This window comes from Cryptotermes secundus, unplaced genomic scaffold (assembly GCF_002891405.2).
Source record: "Cryptotermes secundus unplaced genomic scaffold, Csec_1.0 scaffold1287, whole genome shotgun sequence".
NCBI classification, from domain to species: domain Eukaryota; kingdom Metazoa; phylum Arthropoda; class Insecta; order Blattodea; family Kalotermitidae; genus Cryptotermes; species Cryptotermes secundus.
Genome location: NW_019738892.1, coordinates 41,747 through 63,132, shown reverse-complemented (window position 1 = coordinate 63,132; position 21,386 = coordinate 41,747). Strand labels below are relative to the sequence as shown.

General features: G+C 38.8%; 1 protein-coding gene across 2 annotated transcripts in view; it reads right to left on the bottom strand.

Moving 5' to 3' along the window:
* Positions 1-4,671: 4,671 nt before the first annotated feature.
* The window catches only part of LOC111871322 (phosphatidylinositol 3-kinase catalytic subunit type 3), a 46,543-nt gene continuing 29,828 nt past the window's right edge, over positions 4,672-21,386 (bottom strand). For both annotated transcript variants that reach the window (XM_023864350.2, XM_023864349.2), the window contains 8 exons: positions 21,199-21,295; positions 19,768-19,896; positions 19,331-19,452; positions 15,356-15,570; positions 13,832-13,981; positions 11,764-12,007; positions 9,168-9,423; positions 4,672-6,317 (listed from right to left, as the gene is read on the bottom strand). In XM_023864350.2, the coding sequence (XP_023720118.1) occupies positions 9,192-9,423; positions 11,764-12,007; positions 13,832-13,981; positions 15,356-15,570; positions 19,331-19,452; positions 19,768-19,896; positions 21,199-21,295 (1,189 nt within the window). In that variant the 3' untranslated portion in view covers positions 4,672-6,317; positions 9,168-9,191. The remainder of the gene's footprint in view (positions 6,318-9,167; positions 9,424-11,763; positions 12,008-13,831; positions 13,982-15,355; positions 15,571-19,330; positions 19,453-19,767; positions 19,897-21,198; positions 21,296-21,386) is intronic.

Genomic DNA, 21,386 nt, shown 5'->3' with positions numbered 1-21,386 from the left:
CTAAAAGAAAAAAAGGAAACTATGTAGGGAAGTCAAAAATTATCCGAACTCTTGTTTTTCCAATCCATATATACAAAAGCAGGGGTTGAAGAAGTACTTCATTTTTCTACAGTCTCCCCCCTTTTCGATGCACTTGGTCCAGCGGTCCAAAAGCTTGCGTATTCCCTCCACGAAGAAGGTTTTCGGTTGGTTGTGCAACCATTTATGCACCGCTTCCACCACTTCTTTGTCCATAGAAAATCAAAAACCTCGCAAAACATCTTTGAGCGGTCCAAAGAGATGATAGTCGGAAAGGGTGAGATCTGGGCTGTAGGTAGGGTGTTCCAGCACCTCAAAACACAAATGGTTAATGGTTTCAACGGTCTGGCCGTCCTTGTGTGAGTGTTTATTGTCATGCAACAACAACACTTTCTTCGACAGTAGGCCTCGACGTTTGGTGCAAACTGCTGGCTTCAGATTGTTGGCCAGCAAATCACTCTATCTTGCACTGTTGATCGTACACCCTTTTTCTAGGTAGTCTTTCAGTATAGGCCTTTTTGAGTCCCAAAAAATGGTTAGCATCACCTTTCCCACAAAAGATTGAGTCTTGAATTTCATCTTCGTTTGTGATCCCGGGTGTTCCCATGCCATACTGTGGCTTTTGGATTCTGGCTCATAGTGATGAACCCACATATGAATTTCAGCCCCTGACACACCTTCCAATCAGAGAAATCGGATCACTATTCTTTGTTAATCATTGGTGCACACTGCTAGCAGAGCGGCCATGTTTACACTGTCACAGCATCAAGGAAAATGATGTGAGCAAGGTAAAACTTCGATCACGTGACCACAGTAGTACCAACTCTAACAATGCATGCGTAGGAGGCAGTGTGACAAACCTAAAGATGTGTTATGGAGAAAGTGAGGATAATTTCTGACTTACCCTCGAATTAACCAAAACAAGATTCAAATGGCACTAATGCTGTTAACCTTCAATTAGCATTAATAGTATTCTCACTTGTTGCTGATCTCATCTTAATACAGCAGGCACAGCTGCCAATGCCGCCACCACTACTAATACTAGGAGAGGTTTTCATCTTGACTGGTACAACTACTATATTACTAGATGTGGAAAGCATATCATAATAAATTTAACCTTTCAATCAACCCTAAACTGCATTCTTTTGTCAGAAGGGCACTCATTCACATTCATTCCAGGGGGAACTTTATAGTTTTTCATTAACTGTTTATTCCTGGGGAATGGTGAATTAAGAAAATCTATTATCCTTCACCTCTTTGTTCTCTTCCTTTCACCTGCAGTTCTGTAGAGTCCTGTCATAGAAATCATCACAAGGGATTTATTTCATTTCAGGTCATAAAGTTACTACAGGGAGGATTTTTACTGTGTTGACCATTTCCATGGCTCTATGCTTCACAGTAACCAGTGCACTGCTTGCTGCAAGGTGCATACAAATTTGGCCGATGAGTCAGCATGCCTGACTATTGGCAATGATCAAAATGAAGTAGATACAATTCAAAGATCACAAGAGTTGTGATCTGCACATAGATATATTTCACAATTAATTGTTTCATTAAAAAAACAAAGGTACAACAATTCCTCTTACACTTACAGGACACCAGACACCAACTTTCACTGGATGGAGCAGAACTTTGTGGCTTAGATGTGCATTCTGTGGACTCCAGTAATGATTATTTTGTGTATTTACGTATCTCTGCTAGTGAAACCAGGTTTCATCAGAAAAGATTGTCAACTGCAGATGGATCTCACCTTTGACGACAGATGCAGAAACCAACAGCAAAAATGAACCCTGCTTGTTTGTTCAGCTGCAAGGCATGTGTGGATTATTACAGTGGAACCTCGCTTAACGAGCATAATTCATTCCAGAATCTTACTCGTAATGCGAAACACTCGTTAAGCGAAAAAATTTTTCCCATATAAATTAATATAAAATACAATAATGTGTTCCATGCTGAAAAAAATACTCAAAAAATTTTATGTATAATGTTTATTCAAAGAAAATTATATATACATTGTTAAGGAGCGTGAATCGTCTTCATCTTTTCTTCTATGCGGAATGAACCAACCTGGTACGCAAATTTGATTTGCAGAAAAAAAAACTGAAATAATTAGTTTATTATTTATGATACATATCTAATTCTTTTTTATTAGAAAGCTGTCTAGAGACATTTGTTTCTGCCGACGTTTCAAAATTTGGTGAAAATGCAACACAGCATTATCATTAAATAAATATGTAGCACGCATAGCCACTGCCTTATTAGGGTGATGCTTCTCAATGGACGATCCAACAGTTTCTGATGCTTTCAGCATTTCTCTTATTGCGCCAGAAGATTGTTGCTTTGCTGTTACCTCCTCCTCCTCCTCTGACAAACTCTCCTCCACAACTTCTTGTTGTGAAACACAATGCAACTCCATAAGCTCTTCAGTGGTTGGCTGTGCTCTTCCACAAGCTCTTCAATATCATTGTTATCCACCTCCAGCCCCATGATCTTGCCCAAAGACACAATCTCGTTGACTACAGGCTCCACAGGTACTATCTCAAACCCCTCAAAGTCACATTCGACAACGCTCTCCAGCCAAAGCTTCTTCCAAGCAGAAGTGAGGGTTCTCTTGGTAACCCGTTCCCACGCCTTTTCAATCATCTTGAGGCAGGCAACGATGTGGAACTGAGATTTCCAAAACTCTTTGAGAGTGAGATTGGTCCCTTCAGTCGCCTCAAAACAACACTTGAAGAGTGCTTTAGTGTACAGCTTCTTAAAGTTAGAAATAACCTGCTGGTCCACAGGCTGGAGTAACGGAGTGGTGTTGGGAGGCAGAAACTGGATCTTGATGAATTTGAATTCTTCAAGGAGGTCATCTTGTAGGTCTGGAGGATGGGCAGGAGTGTTGTCCATAACAAGCAAGACATGGAGTGGCAGATTCATCTCAGGCAAATATTTTTTCACAGAAGGACCAAACACCTCATTGATCCAATCAGTAAAAAGGTCACGTGTCACCCAAGCCTTGTTGTTGGACCTCCATATCACATTTAGCCTGCTCTTCTGGACTTTACACTTCTTGAAGGCTCGTGGAGTTTCTGAATGGTAAACAAGCAGCAGTTTAATTTTCAAATTGCCGCTTGCATTGGCACAAAATAGCAGCGTGAGATGGTCTTTCATTGGCTTATGGCCAGGCAATGCATTATCCTCTGCTGTTATATAGGTTCGCTTCGGCATCTTTTTCCAGAAGAGACCCGTCTCGTCACAATTAAAACCTGTTGCGGCAGGTAACCCTCAGAATCTACGGGCTTCTTGAAGTCGCCGATGAAGTTCTCTGCTGCCTTTGTGTCGGAGCTTGCTGCTTCACCGTGCCTTACAACGCTGTGGATGCCAGTTCTTCTCTTAAACTTCTCGAACCACCCACGGCTTCCCTTAAATGCTGCTTCTTCAGCCGTTGATGAACTGGACGTCTTCTTAACGAGGTCGGCGAAAATCACTTTTGCCTTCTCACAAATGATGTTCTCGTTAATAGTGTCGCCTTGCAATTGCTTTTCGTTTATCTATATGAGGAGCAACCTTTCAACATCGTCGAGAATATGTAATCGTTTCGTAGATATTCTTGTCGCTCCCTGTGAAGCATCTATCTCCTTAATCTTGCCCTTGTTCTTGAGGATAGTGCAAATCATTGCTGTAGACCGATTGTATGTGCATGCTAGATCAGACATGCTCACACCTCGTTCTCGCTTTTCAATGACTTTACGTTTCATTTCTACGGTTATTTTTATTCTCTTGTGGCTGTCTTTTTGCAGCTTTTTCTTCGGGGACATTTTTGCATGGGTTATTAAACTTTGCACAAAAAAAAAACACAAATAGTATGTCTGAACTTAAGTTTAGAAAAATGTGTGATCACAAGCGACACTAAGATGCTAGCGGAACGAGTGCTAAACACAGACTGATGTAGCAAGCGCACAAACCGGGACTTCCCCTCTTGTCACTCGTTATGTGAAACGTCGCTCATTAAGCGAGTCATTATTCTACAATTTGTTTTGCTCGTTATGTGAATTACTTGTTATGAGAGGTGCTCATTAAGCGAGGTTCCACTTACTCTACTGGGTCTAAACTTCAATAATTGTGTTGCTGTTCTTGCACTAGACCCTGACACTCCAGTCTCTTGAGCTAGATGTTTCAGTGATTTTCTAACAGCATCTTCAAGTCTTCATCAAACTTCTCAGCAGTAAACACTAAGCACTTATATTTTTGTTCCTTGTCTATGAAGAGTCCCATTGTTCTAAGTTTATTCACCAAATTATGAATTGTCTGCTGGGAACCACTTCATCACGGAATTTTTGCCACACTTTCTAGCAGATCTGTATATCACATATGTGTCATACAGAAATACATATTGCACTGAAGCATACTGCACCATAACATACTACACTGATCACCAACTGTAACTGGCTAATGGAGCTGATAACTGCTGCCTACTGCTGAAGTGCACTGCTTGCCATGAAACATAATACTGTCAATCGATTCATTCCAAACGTTACTGGCCATTAGGCATGCTAATTCATCGGTGAAATTCATACGCACTTTGCAGCGGGCAATGCACTGGTCACTGTGAGGCCCAGAGCCATGAATTGTGAGGGGGGGGAGTTACCAAAAATATGCAAAGTATTTAAATATATGACATCACTTTATTTTACAAGAAATACCTGAGTTTACTGAAATTTCCCAAAATTATTATATTTTACATTATATCTATACTTATGAAAAACATCAGAGGTGTAACTAAACAGTTTATATATAACTTTTACTGCTTTGTTAGATTTCAGGGAGAAGCCCCATTCAAAGGATGTGTCATTCTATCCTGGCACTATCAGAACCATTAATTTAAATGTTTTAGTACATTAAATCCAAAAAATCAAACTAATTTCCATCTACCTTGGTACTGTGATAGAGATTAATTTTATCTTATGGACCCAACACAGTTGTTTTGCTCTTTTAACTGGAGTCAGAAATTGGGCCTGCTTTCAAAACATTGTCTCCCCCCTTCCCCAAAGGCTGTTGGAAAATATGGGATATATTCTGCTTTAAGATCAAAAATATTTGCCACTTCTTCTGTTCTTTTCTTCCTGTTAAGATTGTACTATTCAAATGTGCAGTGCACATAACCAGTGTATAGACCACATTGCATGCTTTAAATTGTCTTGTAATGATGAAACTCCAACAGAAGTTTTCTCCTCTAATAAATGAGAAAGCTTAAATTATGAAATTGCTAGTAAAGTAGCTGACATGCTATATAAAAATGGAAGTTAGTACTGAGGCCATGGAAAAAAGTTATACAGATAACAGGGATGGTGTTTGAGGCTTTCCCATCTCTGCCTGATGCTGTACTCTCCTCCTGCCTTCCTCTGACCTATGTCAATAAGCTCTAAGTGCTTGCTGCTAGCAAAGGTTATCAATAAAATAATTTATGTGAAGAAAAAGGTTAAGCAACTGAAATGGAATATAGGGAAGTATGTTGCAGAGAATAGTACAACAGCTAAAGGAAGATGTGGAGTGGAGAGACTGATGGAACATCTTTCTGCAAACTCAGTACAGTACTGGGTACTTCCTTCCCCTTCCTAGATAGTCTGTCAACTCTACATAACCTATACAGTTGAGAAAGCACTGTTATATAACTTAGGATATAAACAAAATAAAGCCGCAATTGTGTGCCTACTAAACAGTACAAGCACAGACTTAATTTAAAAACAGGTATAAACAGAACACTGTTTTCTGTAACAGGAACATTAGATGAAGTTCAACTAGGCTCAATCCCATACTGTGGACAATTTTGTAACTCAAGACATTCTGCTCTATATGTCATCTGTTTTCATAAAATAGTTCTGAAAAAACGTATTCACTATTGTATTTTACAAAACAAAATATATTCTTCCTTCAGCCTTTTTCTTATGGATGGCATCCCTCATTACACATTATTTAAACTAAGAGTAATACTGTATTACATTTTAAATTATATACACTGAAGGATGTTAGTATTACCACATTTCAATATAAAAATCTCTATGACAGGAACTGTCCTGTAACTGCCTCACACCTCTTATAATTTATAATATATTTTTACAACAATTCACACAAATCACATTCTGCACAAACACATTCACTTCTGCACGTGTCACAAAAAACAATAGATGCACAATGAGCAGCATAATCTTTATATTTGTACCACAATGTAAGTCTTGCTTAAGTTCTACTTCAATCTTCAATGGAAAGAAAATTTCAGCCTTTCAACAAGAGGCTGAAGAATAAGCAGAGGGCTGAAATAAAAGACAGAAAGGAAACATTATAATGACCTGCATGTAACCTTCTCATTACTGAAGACAAAATACATTAATAAACATTCACATTATCCTTTTATATATATTGTGACAACAGCTAAAAGCCAGACTAGTGGAACCAGGAGAGACTGCTGTTGCTCGGTAAACAGGATCCTCGGCATTTACTGAAATTTCAGAGTGAGTGAGTGAGTGAATGAGTGAGTGAGTGAGTGAGTGAGAGTACCAGGAGAGTCACTCCCCAGTAAAGGGGGAGTGACGAGCAGTAGTCAGACCTCTCCTCTTCACAAAAGAGGCCCAAAGTCTGAAAAGAACAAAAATATGTTCATGGGTCCCAACAGGGCCTGAAACCAAGAATGAATGTGCTGGCTAGGACCAGCAGCAATTTACTGGACTGGACTGGAATGAACCCAGAATGACTGTGCTGGCAAGAACCAATAGCAATTTTGCCACCCGCCCACCTGACCAACCAACCAACCAATGGACTGGCTGACTGACCAACTGAGTCACTTAGGGGTGAGTCCCACGACTCAGTAAGTCATGAGAAAAAAAAATATGGTCATGGATCCCACAGGGATCAACACTCATAAGTGGGCTAAATACTCAAGGACATGCAATGGCAAGGGGTTATACAAGAGTCAAACAGCCCCTGGTCATCTCCCATCATTCTTGTCTGGAAGAAAAATAGAGCCTTCCATTTCTGTATTGACTACAGGAAGCTGAGTGACATTACAAAGAAACACTTAACCACCACCTAGGATTGACGACACTTCAGATCCACTCTGGACCAGAAGAGGTTACTAATAGGTGGCACTACACCCTGACAACAAGAAAAAGATGGTATTCTCAATGGGTCAAGTGTTGTGGCAATTCATGCTCATGCCCTATGGCCTTTGCAATGCTCCAGCAATGTTTGAGCCGCTGATAGAAGCCATCTCAAGGGACCTCACAAGCCATGCCAAGTGCACCTACATGAAATCATTGTGACTGGCCACAATGATTCACCAAAGAAAGTAATCAGACACCAAGAAACTGAAGGTCACAAGGGAATGGATGACAATGAGGAACAAACATGAACTAAGGGAATTCCTGGGCCTATTTACCTTTTACAGGCAGTTTATCTCCAGCTTTGCCAACACTGCAAAGCCAATGGCCAAACTCAAAGAGTTGAATTAAGCCTTTCAGTGGCCCCCAGTAAAAAACGCTTTCCATTCACTAAAGTAGGCCCTCCTTGGTTTCCCACAAAACATGATAGAAGTTCATAACAGAAACAGACGCAAGTAACATCAGAACTGGAGGGCTACAGTCTCAGGTACGGAATGGCCACAAGTGGGGAATAGCCTACAATTGTTATATGCTGAACAAGGCAGAGAGAAATTACTGTTTCACCGAGTGGGAGCTAATGGCAATCAGGTGGACACTGGAACACATCGATAACCTGGACACCAACCACACAGAACTAATCTCACTCACAAGTTTTAAAAATGTGGAGGGACACACGACTCACTGGATCCAGCACCTCCCAAAATACAACTTTACTTCTGACCACCGTCAATGTTCTTTCCCAAAGATGGTGCTGGGAAAAGTGTACTCTGCCAAAGAGTCGAGGCATAGACAGATAGCAAACAGGTGCAAGCTATCTCGGATGTAGCCCCAGACAGCTGGGTACCCAGCCACCCTGAGGATGCAGCTGAGCAATGAAGACATACATCTGATTATACAAGAAACAGAGGCTGGACGTCTGGAATGTAAAGATTATACTGACCACAGATGCAACTGGGCTCAACAGAAGCCTCCTTCAGCAAGGGATGGCATACTGGAACACTACTGAGAATCAGCCCACAAATTATCCAAAACAGACCAGACAACCCTCACTCGAAGTAAAGTGAAGGATGTACTAACCTGGGTGTATCACACGTTTTCCTAAATGATCTTCCAAAGTTCCAGTACAACAAAAGCCAAATTTCCTTCATGTTACATCATTCTCACTTCCATAATTTTAAACTTCCTTCAATTTTACATTTATGTCAGGCACTCCAGTTAAAAGTGTAAAATTGGGGTTTCACTGTAGATACATAAAATTTTGATGTTTAGATGCTTATAAAAATTAACATGACTGTCCAATGGCGGATGCCACGCTAACTTTTAGACATAGGCCTTCAGTAATGAAAGCCACTGTATGAGAACCCTTAACCAAATTCTCTTCTTTACACTAGCTAACACATTCAGAATTTAAGTCAGAAATTCTGCTGTGTGAAATGATCATGGCTGAAAGTTACTGATGTTGTGAAAGGTTTAGCCTTTTCCTTTTCTTATTTTTTTAAGAGAGGGGGCACGGGGTAGCATAGTTGGCTTAGGCACTATGCTACAGGCCAGAAAATAGCGGGTTCGATTCCTGACGAGTTTATTGGATTTTTTCAATTTACCTAATCCTTCCAGCTGCATTATGGCCTTGGGGTTGACTCAGCCTTTAACAGAAATAAGTACAGGGGTTAAAGGGCGGTCAGCATGTAAGGCTGAAAACCTTGCCATCATCTGTCAGCTGACTGTCTAGATGTGGGAGCGTTGACATCTCATAACCCTATGGGCCTTCATGGCCTGTTACAGGGATAGCTTTATCTTTTATTTTTAAGAGGTTCTCATGGACTATGAAGTGTACCACCTTCTGGGATACGATGCTGTGCATTCTGGTAGATGTTTCAAAGGAATATATAGCCTTCATGTCCGCATTCAAATCCTACAACGTATACAATATTTTTCCAGCACATTTCCACAATTAATATAGTTGCAATGAAGTCTTATTGTGTAATCTGTACTGCAGATAATACTTACTCTCCAAACAAGGATGTGGTATGGTTACTTCCTCCAGTACTGAGCAAACTTATGCAGCTGCTCAACAAGAACAGCCATTACAGCGGTTACAGATACATCCAGTATTGCATGCATATAGCTGACTGCTTCCTCCTCTTCCAAATCTAGTCTCAATTTGTCCTGAACCTTCTTTACTGCTTTGTCTGGTTCCAGCGCAATGTCAGGCACACTTGCATCCACCATAAGGGAGAACAGGTTTAACATCAGATTTGAATTTCTGAAACAATGAAGATTTGTTAAGTCGTGTAAAATAGTGTGACCCCATTAAACATCATTTCTATGAATACATGCACCATATTCAAAATCCCGTAATAAATTATTCTGCCGACAAACCAATGAATAGTTTCATGCACTATATTCACAGTCTTGAAAAATCCTCACCACAATCAGTCTTTACTGATGATGATAGATGATAAACATGAGCCACAAGTTGCTAGTGACATTTTTTTCTGAACTTTCCAAAACCTGAAGGTCTCAGATTTGATACCAGAATTAAACCTTACATAACAGGTAACATATCAGACTTTCAATTATGTAATTATTTTTTTCATAGCAGGTCTGAATTTGTGCATTTCAATGGGCGGTTATTTGTCCAGTGGATTTGACATACACTAAAAATTTCAGAATTCATTTAATTCTTCACCTCTTGCAAAAGAATATCGATTAATATATTAGAATGAGCAATGGATACACAGAAGTGTCACTACTAACTTCAACATGACAGCACCAGAAGATCATAATGGCCAAGCGATGGATACCAAAACACACCTCTCAGTCTAAGAAGTGTATCTTCACGTTGAATTCTTAATCTCCTATTTGGGTTTGAGAGACATCTTCAGGTGAAGATGTTCATTGGAAAGACTGGTACTCACATAGCAGATTACATGGTGTTACAAACCTGAAGACCGCAACATGTATCAAAATTGCTTTCTTAGTAAGGTAAAAGGTAAAGCTGTTCCTGTCCATGACCAGTTAAGCAGTATGCCATGAAGGTGTATGGGGGAGTGGATGTATAGATCCACATTTTGTTGATCTCAGCACTAGCTGGAGGTGAGTGGTCAGCTCCACGTCTCTGCCCCTTTATCCTAGGGGAAACAGCACCCCCGCCCCACCCAGTACCAACTGGATGGGAGGCTAGGTGGGCCCCAGAGCCAGTCTGGATGACATGAAGAGAGAATTCTTGACCCTACCTGGACTTGAACTCTGATCCCTCGGTCAACCAACCCATAGCCAGTCGCTTCACAGACTACGCTATCCCAGCTCCTATTGCTTTCTTAGTTTATTTAAAAATGCTTCTTAAGTCAAATGAATACATTTCTGATGCCAATGGTCAAATGAGTGTGAACGAGGTGATGATCTATTTTGAAGTATTATTGTAGCATTCCTCTAGATCAGGCATGTCAAACTCAACTTGTACAGAGGGCCACCTCAGCCCTATAAATAATAGTCCAGGGCCGCACTTCAAAATAGAAATATACATTCGATTTTGATACAAGGAAATTTAATTCTATTTATTATTTAGGAATAATTTCAATCTAATTACCTAAAGTGGAACACTTATATTTTGCCCACAAATCAAACATGTAATTTTACCTTCTATTTCACAACAGAAAGAAGCGATTTCCCATTTTTCTTGAAAAACATGGCGCTCATTTTCAGTAGTTCTTTTTTTGCCACTTGAATTTTTGAAAGCGACATTGCCCTTTAAAAGTTACTGTACATATACAAGAAAACTCATAGTTGATAATTTAATGTTTAATTATAACCTTTATACGTTCATCACAATGTAACATCAGCACCTATCGCTGTGTGAAAATGAACTGAATGACAATGTACAAGAGACTAACGGACTAGTAGGAAGGTGTATCTTGTCTCAATGGTCATAAAACTGAAAGTTTGCTAGCAGCCCATTAGACAATGGCTGGGGGTTGCAAGCTAGTTTTGAAGGTAGAAATCTCTTGCACTTGTCTGTCAGTTGCCACCCTCCTTGCATTCTTACTATGCCTCTAAAAGGGATTCTTAGAAATACTTGGGGTGGTGAGGCTGTGGGGATTTTAGCGCATTAACCTTCTGAAACAAAATAGTTTGTCCTTCACGAACTTTACAAACCGTTGGACAAACCCTTCTGCAATTCTCAGAATCACTTTTCCTGCAGCCTGCTAATTTATGTCTGCATGAGACTTCTTGTCTTCTGGTCTGTTGGAAAATTGTCTTTACAAAAAATATTTCTACTAAAATTGTAATATTGATTTTAAGATCAATTAGCTCTAAAAGTTGAGGGGCCGCACTGTGTGGCTACGGGGGCCGCATGTTTGATACGGCTGCTCTAGATGATCTGAAGAGAATAATGTAATCCCCAGTCAAACAGCTGATTACCAGACTAAGATGTAAACCACTGACCTCCAAAATATTATGCAGGATTGCTAACCTCTACACTACAATGTTCACCGTTCTCCTGCTCCAAATAAAAATCCATACTCAATATTTCTTTTAATATCCAGTTTTAATTCACACTCACATGGACATTCAAAGCATTAGTATTCCTGACTTCACTAACCTGCGCAAATGAAGGAAGGCTGTATAGCACTGCTTGCGGAACTTGTAGTAATATTCTGAGTTGATTCCACCCATTGCTTCAACCATCTCCTTGCTCAGTTTCATGGGTGGTGGTAGAGGTTTCGGATCTCGACCCAATATATAACCAAAGTCAACATGGAACAGTTTCCCAGATGTTGTGAGAAGTAAGTTGTCTAAATGTCTGTCACCAACTCCCAGCAAGTACGTGATAACACTGTATCCAGCTAAAAAGAAAATCATAGAAAGTGCAAGTATTAGCAGAATTCTGGAACCATTACTTTGATATACAGCACAAGTACCCTGAAAGGAAATATTACCTGNAAACTTATAAAAGTGTCACATTTGACGGAAGGAACTTGATTGTTACCTGCAGGTGTTCAAGAAATCCCCTGGCTGTCACAATCCAAACGTTCATCACAGTCAATATTTGGGCAAGCTACTGGCCCAAGCTGACCCTGATCCAATTCAATCCATATCATATCATTACAACCAATTTCCCTAAGATTAATCTACAAATCTTAACAGCCTATTTTAATGTTATTGATTTAACAACCCTAATGATAGCAGCATAAATCATGAACACTCTTCCTACGTAATTTCTATTGCTCTCCTATTAATTTCTCTTATGTCCAAATATTCTCATCGCTCTGTTTTCAGAGAGTCTTCCTTTGTCAGAGACTCAGACATACAGATCAATTTTTGCTCCCATTCAAAACAGAACAAATCAGTATGAACATATTAGAATTTTTCATATTCAATCATTTATTTACAGTATTCTCTCGCGATATAAGATGAAATATTATGAAGTGAATGATAAAATGCATTTTCTAAGTCTGTGTACTCTCAGTGACCGCTTCTGTCATCTAGTGGCCAGAGTTCCTGGCAACAGATCCAGAGATCTGGGTTCGATTCCCGGCGCTACAAGATTTTTTTCCGAGAAGTAATGAGTCTGGAATGGGTTCCACTCAGCCTCATGATGATAAGTGAGGAGCTATTTCAAGGAAATAGCGGCTCCGGTCTAGAAAACCGAAATTAACCACCACGGGGATTCACTGCGCTGACCACATGACACCCTCTATCCACAAAAGTTGGCACTAACTTCACCGACAAGTGGGCAGTTGCTCGGTCACTACAGTTCGCTTGCAGACTAAAACCACAGAGTTTGTTTTGTTTTTTTGTGTATTCTCAGTTTTGTCAAGAATTTTAATGAATATGGCTAAAATTTCTTAAATTCCCTCTTCCATGGCAAAATGAATGCAGCAATTGCCTACAGAATTGCAGAAGTACAGAACTGATATTCGAGGCAAAAGAAATATTGATGCATATGCCATCTATATACAGTGACCAACTATGCTATATAATCATTGAATGAGAAATGTTTGCATGCGTTGCTATCTGACCTAGGTAAGATAAGTATGGGAAGATTTACCTGACTGCCAACTGGATGTTGGAGCAAAAGTGTTAAATTAGGCCTATTTCTTTGACCAGGAAATCAAACATGCTAAATTATCGACAAAAGTATGAAAATTTTCTTCCGCTGCAAAGTGACTATACTACAGATTGGGGTGTACATACTGACTGTTAACTTTACTTCCATCACCATGTTGACTTTCTCTTTTTACATGTAATGAAACTGCTACATTTAATTCACAGCATCACATCTTCAAAGCATACAAAACACACACACAAAAAGTTTTCATATTTTCAGTGTTTCAGACAACAGACAAACCTTGCAAGCATCTGGACACACATTACTCACACTAATCTCTGAAGAAAATACAATCAGAATGGAATCATACACTTTTAAATTGCAACTGACCATGACAATTGAATATACAGTTACAAATACAGCTGTCAGCAGTTTAACATGAATATATTGTTACTTTTGACAGGAATATTTCCTAATTAACAAAAATACAGCAGCTGAAGTTCTTTACCTCTCCTTTTAACTATCAATTTGGACAAAACTGAAAGTAAGGCACTGGCATAATAACTAATCAAAATGCAAATACATGTCCATATAGCCAGTACTATTTAATGCAACCTACCACAACTGCTAGTGTAGGTTTCCATAACATCTGGTGCAATGCCAAATGGCCCAGTCTCTGATGGGTGATGTTTCCTGAAGAAGTTCTGTATGCTACCCTCAGTTGCAAGAACTTCTGCTACTGGTGTTGATTCAATGTACTGAAGAAAACCTAAAAATACAAAGGTGACTTGAAACATGAAATGAATATTATTTCTGTAACATATTCAGTACTCATGAACCATAACTGGACATACATCATTTGTTTTGCAAAGTGGCTGATACTGCAGATTGCTATTGTATAGATTTCTAGTCCCACAGACCTGTCACTATTGTTATGCAATTGGTCTTATTTTATTTTTGTAAAGAACATGTTATTTTAATTTCAAAGTTTCATATTGTGGCATATTTGCTCCATGGAAGAAATTTCAAGCCCCAGAAACAGCTGTTGCTAAGTTATACACACACACAATAGAACAACAGGGTTATACTACCCATTTGTAGGCAACTGCTCGGTACACATTTCCACATAGGTGTTGACATCACACAACAATACAGAGGCTGTTTTCTGTGCGTGGTGCATGCTGAGATGATATAAGATACAGCATAGCTCGGTTCAGGGAGCTGTCAGTATGACATAATCACAGGAAGTTAGTAGTAGAAGAAGAATTAGAAGTAAGCCTGAGAAGATTTAGTATGTGACTTTACACGTGCTGTAGTACAGTGATATTGGGAGTGTGTAACTTAGTGAAACTTTTATAGTTCCTGTGTTATAAATCCATTGCCAGGAAACACAGTGAAAACTATTGGAAATAGACTGAGAAGATCAGTGTGGAGTGATCTGGAGTGTGTAAATCAGGAAGAGTGTAATAATTATTTGTAGTTATGACCTATAAGTCATCAATAAATCCAATTACCAATCCAAATCCCACCTATAATCACTAATACACATGACAATACTATTTCCATGTTCGAAACTGCTGAGTCACATATAATATTTTATATGTGATATGCAAGTATAACCATAATCAAGCTCTGCATCAAAGTTTACGTGGCTAGCTAAAGTAGCTCATTAGTTATCGTCATCAAACAAAAAATGAAAGGAAATGTTTGCACGATGGCCATGTTCTTATTTTACATTTTACACCCACATCCATGCTCATGTGTGCATGCACACACGAGTTCTTAACAAAAGTTTCGTATTTTTCTGAGATCTATTACCATACAACACTTCAAGATCTCAATTAAGCGGTGGTGCAGACAATCCCACATTAGAGTCCCGTGCATCCATGCTGACATTAGTGATTGAAGGAAATTACAATATATGATGGAGGGACCTTCAATGGCATAACATTCATATGAAGTTTCATGAAAATCAGTCAACCGATTCAAAAGTTCAAATATGAGAAAACAAGGATAAATGATGATTACATAAACTTATCTAGAGTAAAAAAAACAGGACAAAAACACTTCATTGCCTTACTCAAAATGTGTAATAGAATAATCAAGATGACCTATTCTTTAACTTCTTACAAAAAAAAGTTACCGTGTCGTGTGCTGGTAGCTAGGACTCTGTAAGGTGTGAGTTTGAGGTCTAGCTTTTCTTTTTGAAGAAGCTTGTCCATTAAAGTGATCATTTGTAGAATGAGCTGGTCTTGTCTCAAATCATCTCCATGCTTGAAAATGGCTACATACTCTGTATCTTCTGTGGTGAGGAACGTTAATTTCGATGGCATCAGTGCTGACTTGAAGAGTGTTGCCCTGCAATCCAATAAAAAGGTGTGGGATTTGTGGGTTATTTAATGAAGTTATCAGTATCAAGATTGTATTGCATCAGTGAAGAGGTGTACATAACAATGTATGTATCTATAGTATATAAAATATTCAAAAGAACACACATAAACATACTTACTCCAGGGAGCAGGGTCCCTTCTAATAAGATAACAGCCACTCTGTCAGTCAAAAAAATTCTTTCCTTTCATAAAATTTCAAGGATGATTACCATGCTCATATAAGTCTGCCACTGGATCTTATGTTTATAGCTCACTACCAGGCGAGAGTCAGAGCACCAATGGACTGACAAGACAGACATGATGTGATTTGTTCTCTGTGTGGCCTATACTAGGCAACAATAGAACTGTGTTTTCTGTGCATGGTCTGTGCAAAGTGCTTATAAAAGAAGTGAATTCAGATGCAAAGTAAGGCCAAGGCAATTACAAAAGAACAGTAGCAGTGGAAACACGCAAACAAAGAGAAATGGAACTAGGAGTAAAGAAGCATACAGGAGGTCAGCCTGTGAGGATTTAACTTGGGATTAGAAGACATTGTGTGCTATAGTGCAGTGGTATTGGGAGTGTGTGATTTTGAGAGACTTTTATGATTCCTGTGTTATAAATCCATGAAGATGAGTCGAGGTAGACTGAAGAGAGTAGCATGGGGAACTTTGTAGTATGAAAATCAAGTAACAATGTAATAATTAATTGCAATTACAACCTGTAGGTTGTTAATAAATCCAATTACCAATCCAAACCATGTTAAGGTGGGAATACACGAACGCGCCGCGACTGTACTGTGGAATTACAAGTGATGTGCGGAGTGATTTGGTGCAACTCGAACAAGTGACGCGCACACAATGAACCATCTGAATGGGGCACGCAAGCCATGAGCACCTCAGTTCCATTCTGTCTTCACCATCCACACAACCATGGAAGGCAAGGAAGCGTCACTTTTTTTGTTCTTTTTATAATAATTATTTTCTCTAGGATTCCCCAGTACAGGGAATGATTTGTATGTCTCTATGAGCCCCAAAATATCTTCTTCTGACCACTCCATGTTTGAGGCATGTGCGCTTCACGAGACAAATGGCAACCGAACCCAACCACACTGCGGCAACGAATCCCTTTGTGTTCGTCAGAAAAACTGACAGGACCGGATCGTTGCATGGCATTTGAGGCGTGCGTTGCACATGTTCAAAGTCACGTACACATGAGTGAATAAGTCGTGAATCCCGTTCGATCTATGTTGCATTACAGCAGCAGTGCACTCGTGTATTCCCACCTTTAGTCACTGTGACATGGGACAATATCATCCTCCAACATACAAGTATGACAAGGTCTCTCAAGTAGTCTCCTCCTTTCATATTTTCTCACTAACTCAAGCATGCAACATTCCCTGACAATCTTATCCTCCTTGACCTGATCATCCAACTAGCATTCTGTGAGCAATATGAATCACAAAGCTCCTCATTATGCAATAAAATAACAGGATACTAAAATTCTGATTTAAGAATCTTCTTCAAAACAAAGGAAATTTAACACTGTTATTATTTGGTGTGAACAACTGAAACTGAAACAAAGCAAAAAACCCCTGTAATAATGGAACAGTAAATGGTGACTCAATGTATACCTGTATTAAAGAGTGTTCAATGATCAAGGAAACCTGGCAGCAGTGTAGAGCAGACACAACATTTCTCACAGACTGCTGCAACTAGCTGCCGATAGCAGAATGAGTCTTCAGTGCTGATAAAAGTGCACCGTCTGATCTTGTCAATGCAGTAAGTCGCAATAATGGTCAGTCTGTGTCAGAGGTACCGATAGGCGGTTGACATTTACACTGAAATGAAGTTCACTATTGAACGGCGTGTTTACTGCTGAAACTCTTGCAAGGGAAAAAACTTACAGAAAACATATCTGTAAGTTTAGTCATAAATATCCTGACTCATCAGTTCCAACAGTCATGTGTATCCAAGCTTGTGAAAAAGTGGCGGGCCACAGGTTCAGTGTGTGACATAAAGCAATCGAGGAGGATTGCGCTGATAGAAGAAAAGTTTCAGGATATTAATGCACGACTACAGATCAGTCCTCACAAATCGTTAAGATGCTTATGACAGAAAACCGGTGTTTCATATAAAATAGCAGTTGTGCATGAGCTGCAACAACCAGATTATGCAGCAAGAATTCGTTTTTGCAACTGCCTGCTGCAAAACGTGCACGATGGAATTGTGGATTCACAGCTTCTGTTCGTAACTGATGAAGCGTGGTTTAACGTTAGTGGTCATGTCAATGCACAAATTGTAAGAATATGAGTGGTGAAAATCCTCACCCTATACAGCAAGGACCATTACATAGTGAAAAGTTGGGGGTGTGGTGTGCTGTAAGCCCACGGTGAATCATTGGCCCTTTATTTTTCCATGAAACCATGAACTCTGACCACTACATTAATGACATACTGAATCCGTCCTTCAATCAACTGACTGCTGAAGAAAGATAATATGGGTATTTTCAGTAAGACATGGCTACAGCACATACAGCTAACGCAACCATGGTCGCAATATGCGAAGTTTTTGAAAACAGAATAATCAGCAGGGGACTGCGGCCTCCCAGGTACCCAGATCTGTTTTTGCGATTTTTATCTCTGGGAAACTTAAAGGGAAAAGGCTACAAGAATAATCCTCGCACCGCTGAAGATCTGTAGACTGCAATAACATGCGTAACTGGTTCAATTACCATGGATCGACTTCAGAAAGTGTCGCATAATTTATTTGTGCGATGTGAGGCATGTTTGCAAGCAGAAGGGAGTCACTTTCAGCACCTGTTATGAAGCACGGTAAGTTTGTGTTATCTTTTTACAGTATTCCTCTAAATGTGTACATGTACAGTAACTGACGTGAAGGAATCAGCAACACAACTGCACTCTCGCTAGCAGGGAAGGGCACACTAGTCACGAAGAAACATTCTATCCACTCTACACTAGCGAGTGTGCGCGTTTATCAGCAATAACGGCTCATTCCGCTATCGGCAGTTACAGCAGCAATCTGTGAGAAATGTTGTATCCAATCCATGCTGCTGCCAGATTTCCTTGATCATTGAATGCCCTTATATCTTTAAGTTGTGAAAGAATGTTTCACTTGACAATTAAGGCAAAACGTTTTTATTAAAGAAAAATGTGCTTTTCAATCCTACAATCTCTCCTTACAAGAACTCACTTCAGATGTGGATTCCTTTACAATTGTCTGAAAGTGAAAAATGCAATAATTGGGTGGGTGTTAGATGGAGAATATGTTGATCTGGAAATGCATAAACTTGCAAAACAAAAAAAAAAAAATATTTATCTAGTATTGTTAGAGTGCTTAAGCCATGAAGACTGAGATGATACATCATGCATGGTGGACAAAAAAAAAGTACACAACTTTGGCTGAAACACCTCATGAAAAGAGACTATTTGACAGACATGTAGATGGGAGAATAATATTAAAATGGATTTTAGAAAAATTGGTTGTTGGATTTGAGCTGTACTGAACTGTTTCAAGATAGGTTCCTACAGAAGGTTTTGGAGAAGTGGGTGTTAAACTTTTGGGTTCTATTGCAAGATGCAAAAGGATAATCTATTTTTAAATTATTCTGTTTCTATTTTATTCATAAGATTGTGTGTAATTTTATACCTATGCCTTGTTCAAGACCAACTCCCCTCAGTTTACCTGTACATCCCAGCGTCATTATCCTCAGACCTTCAATCTACTTACTTTTCTGGAATTATTCCTTTTATATGCACCTCAGGATCAAGTGGAAATGGTAGAGGTTCAAATGATGCAAAATTAATCTTGAATGCTTCTGGATCGCCAAGTAGGGCCTGTAGCCGTTCAGTCTAAAACAAACAAACAAAAAACTCACTGCTTACCAGTTTATTTTCTACAGTACAAGTAATGTTCAGGATAACGTTATTTCATTTGTTCAATAACATGATCTGGATAATATATTTCAAACAGAACCAAGATATAACAATAAAATTTATATGCAATCAAAAGGCCGAAGTAATAAATTTTCACTAATATTTATATTGGACCTACCAGTGCATATAATTTTAATGATAAATAGAACTACCACAGGGTTTCAGTGCAATGTATTCATTCTGTGTAATGTTACTGAATGATCTGCCTCTAATAACAAACAGTCAACAAACCTTCTTTTTCCTGTTACCACTTTCTCGAGCAACAGTTTTGACAAGTCGCACAAGTTTGTCTATAAATGTCTGCTGCCTAGACAGAAAGTTCCGTCGATTTTTCCATTCTGCATTACCTTTTAGTAATGTCTGTAAAGAAAATCCAACCATAGGAATTGATATAAATGTCACATTTGTTGACAAGATATGTGTGAATAGACAATAAAATTACATAGCAGTGAACAAAAATTAAATGAAAGATACTGAATGGTTCTTAAAGACAAAGAATTTAATTTCTTTCACATCATAACAACCCTCTCTCTCATATTTAAAGACAGCTGTCTAGGAAATATTGTTTTCCCAACTTAGCAAAATCTTCATACTCTAAACNACGTAATTTAGAAAGTGTGTATTGGGCAAGTAACAGGAAACAGATGAAGATAACTGATTACTGTACTCGTATCTAGGTACAGTAAGGCACAACAATTGATGTAATCTACTGTAATTTGGTGAGTAGGCCTACCTTTAATATACAGTATTAGTGCGGTGTGTATTGTCAGTGAAAAGCGCTGTAATATGTCTTTGATATTACACATTTGGGCAATTCCACGTTAATGTTACGTTAGTCTGTACTTAACTACGTATTTCACTAAAAAATGCAACATTTTAACTCGGTTTTTGGTAGATTTTTACGTGACTAACATAAGGCTACTGTGGAAGTGCCCATTTCGGTTAAAACGACATTCGTTTATAACGACACTATTTTTAGGTCCCTTTGATGATGTTACAACCAAGTTCTACTGTATATATATAACAATTTACAGCATTAATCCTAACTTTTAATTAATCCTATGCTCTTATATTTGCTTCATATATAGATTTTTATCTTTCATTCTTTCAATATGGTTAATTTGGTCATATCTTACGCTCCTTTTTCTCATATTCAGTTAAAAGTATGAAAACTGTTTACTACGCCTTTATTTAATTTCCTATCCAACAATGCATTCCAATAACAGGGACTCAGAAACATCATTTCAAAACCTGTTCTCTTTTGTCACACTGAAACCACTTAAAACATCTAAAGTTTTCTTTATTTCAAATAAAATGTTATCACTACTACTTATATTCACATAAATTCAAAATTCATTTCCAGGGAATTCACATTTGCAAATTACTGGGACATGTTTCATTTCTTAGTTTATTTAATGCGTCCTCAGAAGCCCAGATTACACCATCAAATGTGATGACTATGAATAGCCATCACCTTGCCACTTCATTCAATGCCATATAACTTCTGCAAGTAACAAATTTTAATAAATATGCAATGTTCTCATGCTGTAATGATCTGACCAGTGTTAGAGACTTTCAGAGGATCACCCATTTAATGCCAAACTGAAACCTGATTCCAAGATATGAGCAAACAAGCTTCATACTGATAAAAATGTGGTTTACCTGTGAGAATGTCTTCATGACAGTAAGATACATGTCACGCACTTTGCTGTCCTGTTTCACAGCTGGCTCTTGATCTTCACATTCTATCAAAAGGTACCTAAACACAGCAAATGCTGATTTACTAATTTATCTGCATAAAAGGTGAATTAAGATTCTGAGGAGAACCATATTGTAATTTGGTAAACAAC